Here is a 17,590-nt window from a genome sequence, read left to right as displayed (position 1 = left end):
GGAGAGAGAGAGAGAGAGGAGAGAGAGAGAGAGAGAGAGAGAGAGAGAGAGAGAGAGAGAGAGAGAGAGGACAATGGCTCTCATAAGCAGAGACATTAAATCCCTTCACAAATAGTAGCCAACGGAACAGCAATATAGAAGGATAGTGTATCACGACAAATGAGTTTTATCCTAGGAAAGCAAAGTCCTCTTTAAAATTATGAAGTCAAAGCCTTTCCCCATGTAAGCAGAAGAAATGAGTAAAGCTGCACACTTGGTTCTTCCCACTGTCCCACAAAATCATGTGGCAAAATTCAATACCCACTCAGGAAAAGTACACTCGGCAAAGCAAGAATAGAGCAATTTCTTCAGTCAGGTAAAGGACCACCCCAAACTACCCAGCTAACACCACACTTACTCCACAAAGCCTGAACATTGACATGAGCTACAGCACACCAAATACAGACAAAATGTGTCTGTGGGAGCAAAGGTCACAATGGTGAAGGCGCCAGTTCTCTGTAAATTACTGTTGTATAGAGCGAGCACAGTCCTAGCAAAAGTTACAACAGCCTGCTTTGTAGACACTGGAGACGATTTTAAGATTGTGTGAGATGCAGAGGATCTAGAATACCCAAAACCACCTTAAAAACAGAAGTTTGGGAGTCTCTCCATTTCTGTAAAAGCCTCTAAAGTCATAGAGACCAAGTCAGTAACACCAGCCTAAGATAGCAGACACTCAGGAGGCAGATGCAGGTGGATCTCTGTGAGTTCAAGGCCAGCCTGCTCTACATAACGAGTTCCAGGACAGCCAAGGATACATGGGAAGACCCTGTTTCAAAAAGAGGGGAGGAAAACTGGAGGGATGGTTCTGAAGTTGGGTGCTTGCTGTGTAAACATGGGGACCAGAGTTCAGATCCCCATGCCTGTGTGGTCTCACAAGCACCTGTAAGCCAGGACAGAGGGGAGACAGGAAGACTGTTGGAGCTTGCTGGCTGTCAATCTAGAGAAAAACAAACGAAGTCCTTTCATTGAGGACCCATGCTTCAAAGGAGTAACATGGAAGGGGATAGAGGGGAACTCATGATGCTCTTCTCTGGCCTCTGCACATGCTCCCAGGCACACAACATGCACATAGGCATGCGACATGCATACAGGCATGTGCATACACCACACACACACACATATATATATAAATTAAAATAAAGCTATACAATAAAAACTATAAAATGTGTAAAAGAAATTTTAAGCATGCTTGTTATATTTTAGATTACACAAAAAATTCTTAAAGGACATACAAAACCCTCACATTGTAAAATACAAACTTCCCAAAACTAATGAATTTGATTTTTCTTTTCTTTTTTTCCCTTGGGTTTTTTGATACAGGGTTTCTCTGTATGGCCCTGGTACTGGAACTCACTCTGTAGACCAGGATGGTCTTGAACTCACAGAGATCCACCTGCTACCACCACCAGGCATGAACTAGATTTCCTAATAATTAAAAATTCCTATTTATCACAAAATATATTTAAGAATGCAAGAAGGCAAGGCACACACAAGATGAAAATATTCACATCGATGCAAATCAATAATGAAAAGACCAATGAGCAAACCTTTTAGAGCAATCAAAGACTTGAGCAGATGTCTCATGGAAAAAGGCCAAAATAATAACCATATAAATGCAATCAGCAACATTTGATATGAACATCAAAGTTACAAGAGATACTACCTCGCATGCACTACAGTGCCTGGAAAAGTAAACGTTCTACAGGCAGCAGATAGTTATGAAATGCCAAACAGCTGCTTTTTTGCTTTGTTTTGTTTTTTTGTTTTTCGAGACAGGGTTTCTCTGTAGCTTTGGAGCCTGTCCTGGAACTAGCTCTTGTAGACCAGGCTGGCCTCGAACTCACAGAGATCCGCCTGCCTCTGCCTCCCGAGTGCTGGGATTAAAGGTGTGCACCACCACCGCCTGACTTTTTTTTTTTCACATTGCTAATTGGTTTGTGAAATAGGGCCATCACTTTGGAAACTTCTTGGCAGTTTCTGATAAACTTACACAGATAACTATCCATTGTGCCTGCAGTTCTGCTCTTAGGCATTTCCACGAGAAAAGTGAAATTACATGTCTACAAAAGAAGGTGTTGAAAAAGTCACAGCAGATTTACTCATAATAACTCATAATCATGAGTAAATAATAATTTACTCATAATAATCCCAGTTCGCTTTCTATTGCTGTGATATAACACTAATCAACAGCAGCATGCAAAGGGAAGGGCTTGTTTGGCTTAGAGATTGCAGTTTTGTCATATAGGAAGCCAAGACAGGAACCTGGAGGAGGCGGGAAATGAAGCAGAGGCCATGGAGGAAGGCTGCTTACTGGCTTGCTCAGCCTGCTTCCTTATCTGCAGTAGGACCACCTTCCCATGGGTGGCACTATCCACAGTGTGCGGGTGTACCAGGCTTTTTCTTTTGGGTCACCTCCCAGCTCCCAAATCATGACACAGAGACTATTACTAGTTTTGAATGTTCAGCCTGAACTTAGCTCTTTTCTTGCTAGCTCTTATAACTTAACCTGTTTCTCTTCATCTACACTTTTCCTTGGGGCTTTTTACCTTTGTGTTTTCTGTGTATCTTACTTTTCTGCTCTCTCTGTATCTGGCTGGCAGCTGCCTGGCTTCTTGCTCTGGGAATGTCCCTCGTTCTCTCCTCTCTACTTCTCCTTTTATTCCCCTCTTCTCCTGAGTCTAGATTCCTCCTATTTGTTCTCTCTCCCTGCCAGCCTTGCCTGTCCTGCTCCTGCCTAGCTTTTGTCCGGTCGGCTCTTTATTACAACAATCGGGTGCCTTAGACCGGCAAGGCCAAACAAACACAACACATCTTCACATAATTTATCAGATTCAGCACAAACAAATGTAACTCCCCTTTCCACAGTTAAAGAAATAGTTCGTATCATAAACAAACGTAATAAATCCTTGCCCAGTTAATAAAATAATATTCCACAACAGGTGGGACTCTCCCGTAACAATCGATCCTCGAGAAAACGCTGCCCCGCAGTCATCCCACAGGCAAATTTGGTGGAGGTAGTTCTTCAGTTGAGGCTCCATGTTCCCAGGTCACATCAGTGGACAAAACAAGCAAAGATAACTGTCTAGCATAATAAGACACTCTCAGAAGCAACCTAAAAGTCTATGAGCAGAACAGCCCAGCACGTTGAGTTTACCCATACAACAGAATATTACTCAACAGTGAAAATCCACCATGTGGATGAGATCTCTAAACGAGGATTGAATATAACGAGGAAAAATGCATCTCTGTTTAACACGTACTTCTCTCTGGTCAGAATTTCCTAAGTAATACACTGGAACAATTTACATTTATAAGTATTTATGTTAGTGTGTATTATTATAGTCTAGCGACAGTTAAAAGTATATCAGAAGATGTGTGTGGATTAAATGCAAATGTCACAAGATTTTATACAAGGGATTCTAGCACCCACAGGTTTAGATATCCATGGGAAATTGGTTCCAGGCCCCTCAGACACCGAGAATAGCTATACTGATGTATGCAACAATATGAATCAGAAAAGAATTGACTAAGAGAAGCCAGACACACATCTGGGGGCTGGAGCAATAGCTCAGCTGATAAAGCGCTCGTCTTGTAAGCACAAGGGCCTAGGGTTAATCCTAGGACTCACCAGGCATATACTTAAAATTTCAGTGTAGGGAGGGGCAAAGCCAGGAGATTCTGGGGCTCTTAAATCAGCCAGCGGAGCCTACTTGTCAAGTTCCAATGAGAGACCCTGTCTCAAAAGAGACAGCAAATGGCACTTAAGGAACAACTCCCAAGGATATCTTCCAACTTCTATATGTGCACAGGCACACATGCTCCTGCACACACCTACATGCTCCTGCACACTTATGTATCTGTTCACACATGCACCTGCACACACATGCTCCTGCACACACAAGCACATGTACATGTACCTGCACACATCTGCACCTGCAAGCATATGTACACATGCTCCTTCACATGCATGCACCTGCACATACATGAACCTGCACACACATACACCTGAACGCACACGTTCCTGCACACATGCACACATGCTCCTGTACACACATGAACATGCACACACATGAACAAATGTAACACATCTTTGCCTAGTTAAAGTAATAGTCTACAACAAAGCTGGGGGAAAATGGGGCAGGAAGGTAGTTCAGTGGTTAAGAGCAATTGTTGCTCTTGCAGAGGACTTGGGCTTGGTTCCCTGCACCCACATGGTGACTCATCTATAACTCCACTTCCAGGGGATATGGTGTTATCCTTTGACCTCCATGGGCATCAAGCATCCATGCTGTGCACATACGTGCAGGTCAAACACTATATACATAATGGGACAGAAACTGGAGCAGTTAGCTGCTGGCAGTGGCAGGTAGAAATTAGCTGGGAAGGGGTCTGGGGAATACTCTGAAGAGCTGGAAGTGTCCTATATCTTCACTGTGGGGTAATTAAACAAGTGCGTGCATTTATTAAGAGCCATTAAAATATACCCTTCAGATCTGTGAATGTAATTTTTACTTAGTTAAAAAAAAGAGTCATAATCACACTTAAAATACCTAAAACTTGAATAATATTACAGGTGAGTGAAAAATCGTTCCTAATTATATGCTGCTAAAATTACACTATAAATGTGATTCATAGTAGAGGAGACAACTTTTATATTTAGCATGTAACTTAAAGGCCTAAAGCAAAGACAGGACCATTCCATGGAATGATGACTGTATTCTACGTAGCTAATAAAATGTGTGCCCATGCTGTTCTAAAGACCCCCCTTTCCCCTTTCATGGGTGAAGAGACTAAGTCAAGCAGAAGGAACTTGGTGGGGGCACAGACTAGCAAGTGGTAGAGCTGGCCCAAGAGCCACCGCATCTACCAAACTCAGGACCAGAAGATGACTCAGCAGGTGAAGGCACTTCTGCTGCAAGACTGGAGATGTGGGTTTGGGTCCTGGAACCCCAGGAGGAGGGAACTGACCCCACAAAGGCGTCTTCTGACCTCCACATGTACTTGTGGGGTGCACCCCCACAATCACCACGCTTTCATATACAATAATCATAAATAAAAAACTTTCGACCATCTACGCAATAGTCCTACGCTCACAGCAACTTGATTTTATGCTTAGACTTGCTTCAAAACAACCTCTTGCCGACTGTCCTAAGGTTCCAAGACATTGAACTGGTCCAGTATGATTATTGCCAGATTACAGGCGATGATTCTGAGACCCCATGAGTAGGACCACCAGCTCTAGGGCTCTGAGCCTTGATTGGCAGCTCCAGGTCCACCCACCCCTGCCAAAGGCTGGCCTCCCCCTCACGCTCAGAGCAGTAGTGTCCTGCCTCCTGGAGCTTGTAGGGTAGCTGGCCTTCCAACGAAGGCGACTGACTTGAAGTAGAGAAATTGTGAATGCAGCGGGACCATCTTGGAGAACTCCTCAGGGGTAACAGAGGAAGACCCGCTGCCAGGGGAGGAGAGGGGCCTGGAGCTCTACCAGGTTCATCTCAGAAAATGCCTAGTGATTTCCTGACTTTAAGTAAGGCAAAGAAAGAATTAGGACTGTGCCAAGTGTCGAAGAGTGATATGTTCTATCTCTCAGCTCACATGGAGCAACAGTAGCTGGTTGTGGCCAGAATTTGTCTGGGGTCTATCTTGCACTATAGATGGTTATCAACCTACCGTGCACTCTCAGCACCAAAGCTCCATTTTTTTTTCAAGACAGGGTTTCTCTGTGTATCTTTGGCTGGCCTGGAACTTACTCTGTAGACTAGGCTGGCCATGAATTTACAGAGATCCACCTGCCTCTGCCTCCTAAGTGCTGAGATTAAAGGTGTGCGCCACTGTGCCCAGCTAGCACCAAAGCTCCTTTTGAGGTGTTTTTGTTGTTGTTTTTCTTGAGTACAAAGTTGTACCAGGCTGGTACTCTCAAACTCTCTATGTAACTGTGCCGGTTAGTTCTTGTCAACTGGACACAAATTAGAGTCACTTGGAAAGGCGGACCCTCAGTTGAGGAATTGCCACCATCAGATTGGCCTGTGGATATTTCTATGGGTATTTTCTTGATTAATGATTGATGTAGGAGAGTCCAGCCCACTCTGGACAGGTAGTCCTGGGGTGTTTATGAAAGGAAGCTCCCCAGGCCATGAGGAACAAGCAGAGAGGAGTTCCTCTGCCGCAGCTTCAACCTCAAGGTCCTGCCTTGGCTTCCCATAATGCAATCTGTCTGCCAGACAAAAGCCCTCCTCTCCCATATTGCTTTTGGTCAATTTCTTTTTCACAACAGAGAAACAAACTTGGACAGTAACTAAGGGTGTCTGTGAACCCCTTCACCCTCCTCTGGACAGTAGCTGAGGGTGACTGTGAACCCCTTCACTCTCCTCTGGGCAGTAGCTGAGGTTGACTGTGAACCCCTCGTCCTCTGGACAGTAGTTGAGGGTGACTGTGAACCCCTTCATCCTCCTCTGGACAGTAGCTGAGGGTGTCTGTGAACCCCTTCATCCTCCTCTGGACAGTAGCTGAGGGTGACTGTGAACCCCTTCACCCTCCTCTGGACAGTAGCTGAGGGTGACTTTGAACCCCTCGTCCTCTGGACAGTAGTTGAGGGTGACTGTGAACCCCTTCACCCTCCTCTGGACAGTAGCTGAGGGTGACTGTGAACCCCTCGTCCTCTGGACAGTAGCTGAGGGTGACTGTGAACCCCTTCACCCTCCTCTAGACAGTAGCTGAGGTGACTGTGAACCCCTCATCCTCTAGACAGTAGCTGAGGGTGACTGTGAACCCCTTCACCCTCCTCTAGACAGTAGCTGAGGTGACTGTGAACCCCTCATCCTCTAGACAGTAGCTGAGGGTGACTGTGAACCCCTTCACCCTCCTCTAGACAGTAGCTGAGGTGACTGTGAACCCCTCGTCCTCTGGATCCCATTCAGGTCTTCCTTCGATAGCTGCTGAGGACAGACCTCTCATTTCTCCCCTTACCATGAGAATTCAGAGTGCCACTCCCAGCTCCATCAGGACCCTTTCTCAGCTCTCAAGCTTTGAAAATTTGCATACCTTCTCTCCTGGAATTCCCAGCTCACCACCCAAGCCCTGGGAAGCCTGGAGTCTGTTATTCTTCTGGTATCTGCCTTCATGCCTGGCTAACTCCTGCCTTGACCCGCTAGGCAAAGACTCATTTCCTCCCTGTCTACCTTCTCTCTTCAAGCCAGCAGTCTAATTCTATCTTATATAAAAGCTTCTCCGCGCCTGACACGTCTCTCCCTGTGGCTTGTAATAAGCTCTTAAAGGCAGCATCCAGATTCTAATTATCTCAGTCCAACGTCCCTCCGTGAAGGCTGAACGCAGGGCCGACCCAGGCCGGGGAGGGGGAGACCCCTTGCTGCCTGTGGAAATGAAGGAACTTATGGGGCAAGCAGCCCTCTGGGCCTGTGTCTCCAGCAGGGCCAACTGGAAAAGGGAACTTAGTCTGCGCAGGTGGCATATTTTGTGCTGTGCAGTCACCTCCCATGGGACGCTAGGACGTCAGTCACCCTGCACATAACACAGGCACACGGCACACCTGTATATAGGAAGCTAGCTGCAGGGTGGGGGTTTTAAACGGCAAATGACATAAAGTGTCATTCTGTTAAGATCCTGAACCCTGTGAGTCGTGATGGGAACATCAGGCGGTGTGGGACTCACGACGCTGAGTTCTGCTCTGCCCTGACGGGCTGGGGAGGGAGTCGTTTCAAGCCGAATAGCTCTGCCACCAGAGTGAGGGTGCTGTTCAATCTCCCAGCTACCCTCCCTCTCACCTGACCCCTCTCCACACGAGGAAGAGATGATTTTCTTTCAAGCTTTAATTCTCCATCGTCCCTGTGGCGAGAATGGGGATTGGGTATTAGGATGTTTAATGGTTTGGTCCTGGGCCATTTAAAACGAAGCGGAAATGTCACTATCTGAGACAGGTGGCAGATGAAGTGGACGGTAAGTGGAAATGGACCTGAGCACGATGCGGTTCACGGTCCCCAGTGATACGCTGGAGGGGTGGAGAGCCCCCGGCTCTCCCCGGAGGAGACAGGACTGCTTGTTAATCCCCCAAAATGTGGCTCTTCCAAAGCGAGTCAGCGTGTGCTGTTTCCTGAACACACTGCTCCTTCTGCTGTTTCTGCATGATTTAAGCAAATATTTATTTGTATTTGTATGACTATATTGCATGTATATAAGGAGAGAGAGTCCCACTCCCCTGTCTGACACTATTCCTCATGCCTTCATCTCCAGAGCCCGAGACACTGAGGTTTTTAGTGCTTCTCCAGGTGGAGCTGAGCTGTGGTGTGTAGAGTCTACAGTGACTAATCTCACTGTATTTTACCTCCCCTTCCGGGGCTGCGGGAAGCTACAGAGGAGTGCTTCATGCAATTCAAAGCCAAGCCCGCCTTACAGGACCCCCACCTGCCCTCCCACAGCTGAGTGCCCCAGCTTTTCATTCCTGGATCCCTGAGCATTGCCCATATCCGAGGCTCATTAAGACCTTATAGGATGAAAAGGCCTTTGATTATTCAGAGCTGTGGGTCCTTGGGGAAGCCCAATGCACAACAGCGCTCACCTGATTCTCGAGTTTTATTGCGCGTGCTGCCCGAGGGAAAAATTAACAGAGGCACAGAGCTCAAACGTCATGGCTCACGCTTCCTCTGCCTCTGCTGGCTGCCATCGAATGCAAGGTGGAGCTTTATCTTTTCGATTTTCTTCCTGTGTTTTGTCCCTGGCTAGTGCTAAAGACTCTTTCTGTCTCATCTAGTCCCATCCATTTTCTGTGTGTATTACTTCTCTGCTTCACAGTGTCGCCGTCATTATCTCAGATGCAACCAGGCAACCCTTTCTACACGCAGGCACACGCACGCATACACACATGCACATGTGCGCACACACACTTGCATGCCCGCTTACTTGTTTCTGTTCACCCAACATTGAAACCCCTCACTTCCTAGTCAGGAGCCAGCTCTACCCCCTGTGTTATAAAAACCATTCATGTCCTGGAAGTCTCTTATTAAACAGAATTAAATGGCTAAGCTGGCCAGGCAGGGTGGCTCATACCTGGAGGACAGCTGAGAGTTCAAAGCCAGGCTAGGCTACAGTGATGACGCTGTTTCAGAAACAAAAGACCAGGCCACCGAGGCCCAGAAAATCTGAGGCAGTTCCTAAGAGGAGCAAGCCCTGGCCAAGCCTCTATGCTCACCTGCATCCTTCCTGACACGGGGTTCATTCTGTATTGGCCCAGCGCTACCCACGCAAGGTCTTCAGACTTTCTGGGAGAAGAGCATGTTTCCCTAATACCAAGTCACCTGGCCACCCAGCCATGGCCACCAGTGACAAGCCACACTAACTCCCAGACAGGATTGAGTTCAAGTTGGGAAAAGCCTTCTGTGACATAGACCGCTGGTTTAGGTTGGTGAGGATTTGAACTTATTTCCCTTTTGATTACAAAAGTAAAATATGATCTGTAAAGAAGAAACCATCCATAGTAAAGGATACACTTCAGAGAAAGAGTGTCTTGTATACACACGGCCCTTGTTCAAGCTCTAACGCCACACACACACACACACACACACACACACACACACACACAAAGCCAGATGAGATGGCACAAGCCTGACATCCCAGTAGTTGAAAGAGTAAGTCAACTCTTGAGAGTTAAAGATTAGCCTGGGCTATATATCAAGACAGTCTCCAAGAAACAGAGCAAAACAGGCAAACAAAAAAATTTTCACTCACATATAATATACCTAATGTACAGTAAGAACGCGAAGCAAGTATATGCCTGCAGAATCTACTCTTTGCTTCAGAGATGACCACTTAGTGATTGCGATCTTTCCATGTGGGTGCACAGAATATGTGTATACAACTGGGGAGTTGTTTTTGCTGAAGAAAGAGGATGTTAGAATGTCACCTTTTTTAGTATGGAACAGACAGAGCATAAGAAGTTAATTGTAAATAATAATTTTTAACTTTATCTACTTGGTTTCTTCCTGATAGAAATTACAACCCTCGTCATGGGATTCCATCCCGTTCTCGAACAGTGGGCACCCTGCCTTATCTGTGTCATTTCTGTATCTCATGCACACTTGTGTCTTGGGCATGTTTTATATGACACTGACTAGGGTCTGTTACAACCCTGTGGCTTCCCCTTTTATGGTCCCTTGAGAGTGAGATCCTGGAGAAGTTTCTCATCCTCCCATCTAGAATCCCCATAGCCCTGTACATCAAGAATTCTAGTGACTATTTCTCATGGTGGTTTGGACTACTAGGTGCCTTCACCTATCCCCATTAGCCTGCCCCCACTCTCTACAAATCTGATTCTTCCAGCCGCTTGGCCCAGACTGGACACATCTGAAAAGGTGATTTCACCATTTCCACTCAACAATCCCCATGTGAGGTGTGTAGATTCCAGGGTCCACTGCGGAGGGTGGCCTGAGACATGCATGCTTATCCAAACCCTCTATTTCCTGTGCCAGCCAGAAAGGAGGGGCTAGGAGCAAAGCACAGGGAAGAAGCCCACTGAGCCTGCCTTTCTGCAAAGGGGGCACAGAGATGGAAAGACTATTGGTCATGGGTCAGGAGAGCCACAACCTGAGCACTGGCTGCTTGCTGGGCGGTGGTGGCGCACGTCTTTAATCCTAACGTTCGAGAGGCAGGAGCAGGTGAATCTCTGTGAGTTTAAAGCCAGCCTGGTCTAACTACAGAGAGAATTCCAGGACAGCCAGGCCTACACAGAGAAACTCTATCTCAAAAACAAAGAGCCGAAGAGCTAGCTGGCTGCTGGCTGGTTGAGTTTCCACTTGGTTGAAGGGTTTTTTTTTTTTTTTTTTGGCTCAGTTCAGACAGAAATCCTGAGCAGATAAAGTGACGGTGCCCCTAGAATCCGCAGCCTGTGTCTTCAGCTCCAGCAGGTCCAGCTCCCACTGTCAGCCTCCGTGTCCCCTGCCCCCCAGCTGCCGCTCTTTGGGACTCTTCAGTAGTCATGCTCCCCACCGTGCTGCGGTTCTCCTCAGAGCCATCTCAGAGCTACCAGTACTGGCTACTGGCCACTTCCAACACAAGCAGTCTCTAGCATTACCAGCCATTGGTGCGTTCTTGCTTAACACACCGGTAGACTTCACCAACATACGCAGTTAAACGATCTGAGAGAAACTTCACTAGGCTATGTGTGGTGGCCCGTGATTTTAACAGGGAGGCAGAGGCAGGCCTGCCAGAGCTATGCAGTGAGACCCAGTCTCAGACCAGGAAAAAAAAAAAAGAAACATTATTAGGACTTCCTCATGGTACGAGGGTGCAGTCCACACACCACCCTAATGACAGTGAGGTGGTGCTGCTTAGACAAAAAGGAGGGGCTCACGCATGCTCAGAGTCCTGTTGGCTAACTGAGGACTTTTATACATAGTTCTGCACGTCTACCCAGGCATCATGGGCCTGCCTGGGCAGCTTGGGGACCCAAATGGGGATACCAGAGGAACAAGTCACCGCCTGGGACTACACAGGGCTTCCGAGCAAATTCTCCAGAGCAGTCCTCGGTCATCTCTTAGAAGAAGGTGGGCCCTAATTCTTGGCCCTGGTTTTGTCTTAAGCAGAAGATCCTGCGGTGGCCGTGGATATGGTCACAGAATGGGTTAGACCCCACAAAGCCCCACTAGTCTGAAGAGGCCCACTACCCCTTATCAACCAGGCTTCTGCTGTGGCGGCAGGGCTGGGGAGTGCAGAAGAAGACCAAGGGGCCCCAGGTAACAACAGAAGAACCCCGGGTCCACTTTTCTACTCTGGCTAGCCTGGGCCTTATCCTAGGTTTCAGTGTCCCATCTATAAAAACAGAGTTAATAGCATTTGGCTGCTAGAAGGTCAGATAAGAGGTTATGTGTGGGGACGTCCCTCATTCTGGCGAGAGCTGTACAGCCATGGGATCAAATGCTGCTCTGATACCCTCAAGAAAGGTGTTGTATACATAATAAATAAATAAATAAATAAATAAATAAATCTTTTTTTAAAAAAAAGAAAGAAAAGAAAAGAAAGGTGTGTCCCCAGCTCACTGTCTAGACAAGTCTGACCTTACGTTCTCCTCCATCCACAGGGCAGTCCTTCTACTCCCGGGTCCTGGAGAACTGTGAGGATGTGGCCGACTTCGATGAGGTAGAATATCTGCGTCCCTTTCCTCTTTCCAGCAAACTCTCCTCTCTGCCCACCCCCCCACACCCCGGGGTGGCTGTGACCCTAAACCCTGGGTGGTTTGTTTGCAGCCTGCTTCATTGGAGTGACTTTCTGGGAGGAGGTGGTGGTGGGTGGTGGTGGAAGCCTCCACACAGCGGAAGCCCATCCAGTGAGTAACAGCTGGGCAACCAGGCCCAAAGCTACTGCCAGAACTGGACCTCTTCGCTCCCTGTAGAGAAAATGCCACCAGATATCTAAAGTCAGCCCAAGACTCTCCAGGGCATCAGGGAGGGTTTTTCCTCAGTGTCTCGTGGTGTCCTTGGAGTAACCAGGCCACCAGGGCTTCTACGATGCCCTTCTCACAAGGATTCAGCCTTTTAAGAGCATCAGATACTTGTCCCTAAGTTCTCAGAGCTTCCTGGTGGGAACATTGAAAGACATACGCACAGTGGTCCCCCTAGTTCATTTTCTTCTAAACCATAGACTCAGAATCATTGGATGTATAAAGCATTCTCTTTAGTTTATGGCACGTCATCTCCTCGACCCCATAAGGCCCCGCTTATGTCTTTTGGTATGTGTGTGCACATGTGTGTTTTTCTCACACACTACCATTCTAACGTAGGCAACGGAGTCCTTTTGCTTCTCTATACCTCTTTGCATGGTTTGGACTGCTGTAAGCATATGTTTGTTTATTTAAATGAAAATGTGTTAAATATTTTCTTTTCTACTTTTTCACTATATACTGTTTCTAAGTCCCATCTGTGTTACATAGCGCTGCTTGGGACACCGCCAACGGAGGGTGACCGACCATCCCAGACTGCCCGGGATGGAGACGATTCCAGAGAAACAGGCTTTCAGTACTAAAATGGGGAGCTCCTGGGCAAGCCAGGATGAGCTGACCCCCTGCCTTCTCTACCGGAAGGGTTCCTAGCTCATGGCACTAGAAATACAGAAAATGGTCTCCACACTTTTCCTGCATCTGTGTGAGTGTCTTCCCCAAGATGAGCACCAGCATCCAGAATCTGTGGCTTTTGGTGCTTCCTACACTTAATATGACCCAGTGCTGCCACAGCCTGTGAGACAGAGAGTGACGCTTCCTGTGCCCACATGCTCGCCCACAGTTGGGGTTCCCAGGCCCCTGACTCTCACCAGTGCACAGGGATCTCTTATTTACTTTGCAGATCCCTAATTACTAACGGATTTGAGCATCTCTTGATCATGCCTTCAGTCTTTTAGTTCCCTCTTTGGCAAGTTGTCATATTCCTTGCCGTTTTATCAGTTAGGCTGTCTGGGTTGTTGTTCTTCTTTCTTACTGATCTTCTTAGTATATTCTGGGTACCAGTCTCTGTTGATGCTAGATGTTTAAAATGCCTACTGAGATGTAGCTCAATTGGTAGGGTGCTCACAGCCTGGGGTCAACCCCCAGCTCTGTATAAACCAGCCATGGTGGCACATGCCTGGAATGCAGCACCAAAGAGGTAGAGGCAGGAGGATCAAGAAGTTCTGGTTGCCCTCAACTACATATCAAGTTCAAGGCCAGCCTCAGTCAGATGAACTCATGTCTAGAATGAGAGAGACAGTGTGTGTGTGGTCGCGGGGGCGGGGGGGAGTCTATCAACTCTCTATGAACTAGGTCAAAGATCCAGCTGTTGTTTTATTTATTTCCACCTGATGTTCTGTTAGCTGTGCTTGCTATATTTTGAAACTGTGTTATTAGTTGCTATATGTTCACAGTAGCTTTCTCTGCATGTCCTTTTTCTCACTTACTAGCATAAGGTTTTTTTTCTTGTCCTCCATGATGTTTGCATTAGTGTCTATTTTATTGGATCCTAAGGCTGTTACCTAGGTATTTGTGGCACATGACTGTACTCTAATATTTGAGAAACTGAGGCAGGAGGATCACAAGTTTAAAGTCAATATGGACTTCCTTTTTACACACACACACTGCAAATCTCAGTTTTTTTTTCTAGACTATCTTTTCTATATGTTCATGTTTTTAAGTTTAGGTGTATCTTATTAAGATTTTTAGATCTCATTTTTTTACCCATATGAGTGTTTCTGGTTTTTAAAAGAATTTTTTTTATATGTGTATAAATGTTTGCCTAATATATGTATGTGTACCATATGTACAGGGCCCACAGGGACCAGAAGGGGGCATCGGGTTCCCTGGAAGTGTAGTTACAGATGTTGTGGGCCTCTGTGTGGGTGCTGGGAATAGAACCAGGGCTCTCTGCAAGAGCAGTCAGTGCTTTCACCCGCTGAACCATTTGTCCAGCCCTGGAGTTTCTGTTTATAAACCAATGATGTCACCGTTTCCATTTATTGCTGTATCCACCAGCATCTTGTTTTATATTTCCCTTCCCTTTTGTTTGCTCCTTTTCAGCTTTCCATTGCTTGGTAAGGTTTAATTGAAAGATCATAATCTTTTCGACAGTTACCCTTCTGAAAATTAAAGTCCCTACTGATAACTCATAGAAATCAGTTAGAGTAGTTTATCGTCAGTGTAGCTACTTTAATATTTTCTCATGCCTCTTCGGTTTCTCCACCTCACTCCATCTCTCATGTCGATTCTGTCTACAATGGGCCTTTTTAACTTTGTCCACTATAGTCGGTTTATTTTGTTTTATTTTTTTTTCTCTTTAGGACCTACCACCCAGCTCCCAAATAAATACACGGAGACTTATTCTTATTTATAAATGCCCAGCCTTAGCTTGGCTTGTTTCTAGCCAATTTTGCTAACTTAAATTATCCTATCTACCTTTTGCCTCTGGGATTTTACCTTTCTTTATTATATTTCTTTATTTCCTTCTTACTCTGTGACTGGCTGTGTGGCTGGGTGACTGGCCCCTGGCGTCCTCCTCTCTTCTTGTCTCTCCCCCCTCTTCTTCTCTCTTCTTCTATTTATTCTCTCTGCCTGCCAGCCCCACCTATCCTTTCTCCTGCCTAGCTATTAAGCATTCAGCTCTTTATTAGACCAATCAGGTGACTTAGGCAGGCAAAGTAACACAGCTGCACAGAGTTAAACAAATGCAACATAAAATGCAACACACCTTTACATCATTAATAGTCCACAACAGTCCTTGATACCTCTTCCACCAAAGAAGTTTTTATGCAACTTTTATATGTCCTGGGGATTAAATCTAGAGCCCTGCACATGGTAAGCAAGTGTGCCATCACTAAGCTACACTCCAGCCTGTACTGAAAAGTCTTTGTTTATCACATTTAGTTAGTTAGTTGTGTGTGTGGGGGGTGGCATCACACACCAACACATCAAGAAACTTATGTGAGAATCTAGGAATGACTTTAAAAGACAGTTCTCTCCTTCTACTGTGTGGGTTTGAGGATCACCATCACCAGTCTTGACTGCAAGTCCCGTTATTCACTGAGCCATCTCTTTAGCCCTGTAGCATGGTATTCTTAAATTTTATTATGGTGGGTTTGGTTGTAGATTTTCCTTATTGCTCCCATTTTGTGAGCCTTAACAAATCTATGCCTTTTTAACCTTTGTTTACTATTTTTTTAAAAAAAAAAAAAACTTTAGCCATAGTCCCCAATTCTTGATTAAAACTATTGCTCTCTCTTGGTCCTTCAGAGCACGGCCTGGTCTTTGTGATGCTTCCCTGCCCTCACACTACCTTGCTAATACATTCCCGGATGGCCCAGGTGCTGTGCTAACTCAGTGCCGTGGCCCTAATGGCTTCAGTGTCCTTACTGTCTGTCTTTCACAGGAGAGGTACTGCCTAAGTGCCTTTGCTTCCCTCTGTGCAGGGTCCCTGTGTGGACCACACTCTCTGGTGACAGGCTGGTTGAGAGAGAGGTACTTCGGGCTGAACAAAGTGGGCCCAAGCCACCCCAGAAGTGTGCAGAGCCCTCACTGGAATCAGGAGAAACACCATTGGCAGTGGCTCCAGGATTCAACAAGAGACATGAGCTGCTGGTCCGTCAGCACCTGCTTGTGTTATTGCCCACCTCACCAAGGCTCATGTCGTAGTTTATCAGAGATACAGCCGGTCTCATAGCAAACTTTTCCTCAGCCTTAGGTCTCCTCCCCTCACCACAGGCCCCACACTGGCAGCCTTCAGGTTCCAACAGCCACTAGCTTCAACAGCCAGAGATATATTCAGGTGTCTGGGTCCTTTAGTCTTTCTGCTTGGAATCCGTCTCTCCCTTCTGCTGCTTGAGTGTTTTTCCAGAGCTGACTTTGGAGGTGAGAGCCAACAGTCTTAAGTCACCAGCTTGGCCTAAGCCTAAAGCTCAATGTGACCCCCCACCTAACCCCAGAACAGCATGTCCTTTTTGTTGGTGTTTGTTTCTCATGTCTGGCTGTGTGCTGAGAAGAATCCCACGGCAGACTTGAGGTCCAACTGAATCACCGGGCTGAGGGACCACCCAAACCAGTTATTTTTCCTCCTCCTGGGCCAGCCATATGGTATAGCTGGCAGTTCAGACCCAGACCAGGAGCCAGGAGAAGTGAAGCCTAGAGTCCACTGACTCCCCACTGGGTGTGCCCCTCTGCCGTGGGACAGCTGGACTGGTCCCCAGTGCTGTGGGAGCGGTCGGTTCTTGTGTTCTCTGTCTCCTTGCTGTGCAGCTTTTAACTTTGGCTTAGGCTCAGTTGCCACCTCTGTCAAGTCATGCTGGAGATGGACATGCAGTCTCTCTGGGAGACAACGAGCAAAATGAGGGGCCGTTGTGATAAAGAGACCCTGCTATCACGAGGCTGCAGCCTAATCCGCCGCCCCCCCCCCCCAGCATAGCCTGCTGGCTCCCTTCTCCACTTCCCTTCTTCAGTCAGGGGCTCTGGATCACTTTCTCACAGGCCTGCCTTCCCAGGGCCTATAGCAAGACTCCTAGGGGCCCTGTCAGCCCAGGTCCCAGGCCGTCAGTAACCTGATGCCCCTTCCAAGGACAATACAGCCCCTTTCCATACACTGCACCCGGGACACCTGAGCCACAGATAACAGGCGACATTCAAAGTTAATCACCGTGTCCTTCCTCTTTCCAGAACAGGCCAACACGGGTCAGGTAAAAGATGTCCTTGATGCCACTGGACATCTACACGAGGCATAGTCTAAGTGTGAGGAAGGTGCCTAAGCTAGTGGGAGCGACCGAGATGGTCCATATAGGAATTTAACATCGGGCTGTCTCTGGGACAGTGTTCAGTGACCATGGAGGAGAGGCAGAAGCCAGGTAGCTATGGCAGAGACAGTGTTCAGTGACCACAGGGAAGAGGCAGAAGCCAGGGAGCTATGGCAGACACTGACAGGATCCAAGAGCCACTGTCAGACAGAGAGAAGCTTGCCAGTGTGCTCCCTGGCTTTTGGGTGGAGGTGGGGGGACCAGAAAGTTCCTAGTTATCACTTAAGAGAGAGTCACTGGTACTTGTGGG

The 17,590-nt window shown here is 47.0% G+C and overlaps 1 protein-coding gene across 5 annotated transcripts in view; it reads left to right on the top strand.

Moving 5' to 3' along the window:
- The window catches only part of Otof (otoferlin), a 91,970-nt gene that overhangs the window by 8,938 nt on the left and 65,442 nt on the right, over positions 1 to 17,590 (top strand). For all 5 annotated transcript variants that reach the window (XM_050128492.1, XM_050128489.1, XM_050128490.1 and 2 more), the window contains exon 2: positions 12,125 to 12,183. In XM_050128492.1, coding sequence (XP_049984449.1) covers positions 12,125 to 12,183 — 59 coding nt within the window. The remainder of the gene's footprint in view (positions 1 to 12,124; positions 12,184 to 17,590) is intronic.

Source organism: Alexandromys fortis, unplaced genomic scaffold, assembly GCF_014885135.2.
Source record: "Alexandromys fortis isolate MF-2015 unplaced genomic scaffold, M_Fortis_MF-2015_v1.1 scaffold_304, whole genome shotgun sequence".
Lineage (NCBI taxonomy): Eukaryota > Metazoa > Chordata > Mammalia > Rodentia > Cricetidae > Alexandromys > Alexandromys fortis.
This window is presented reverse-complemented; position numbering and strand designations above follow the sequence as displayed.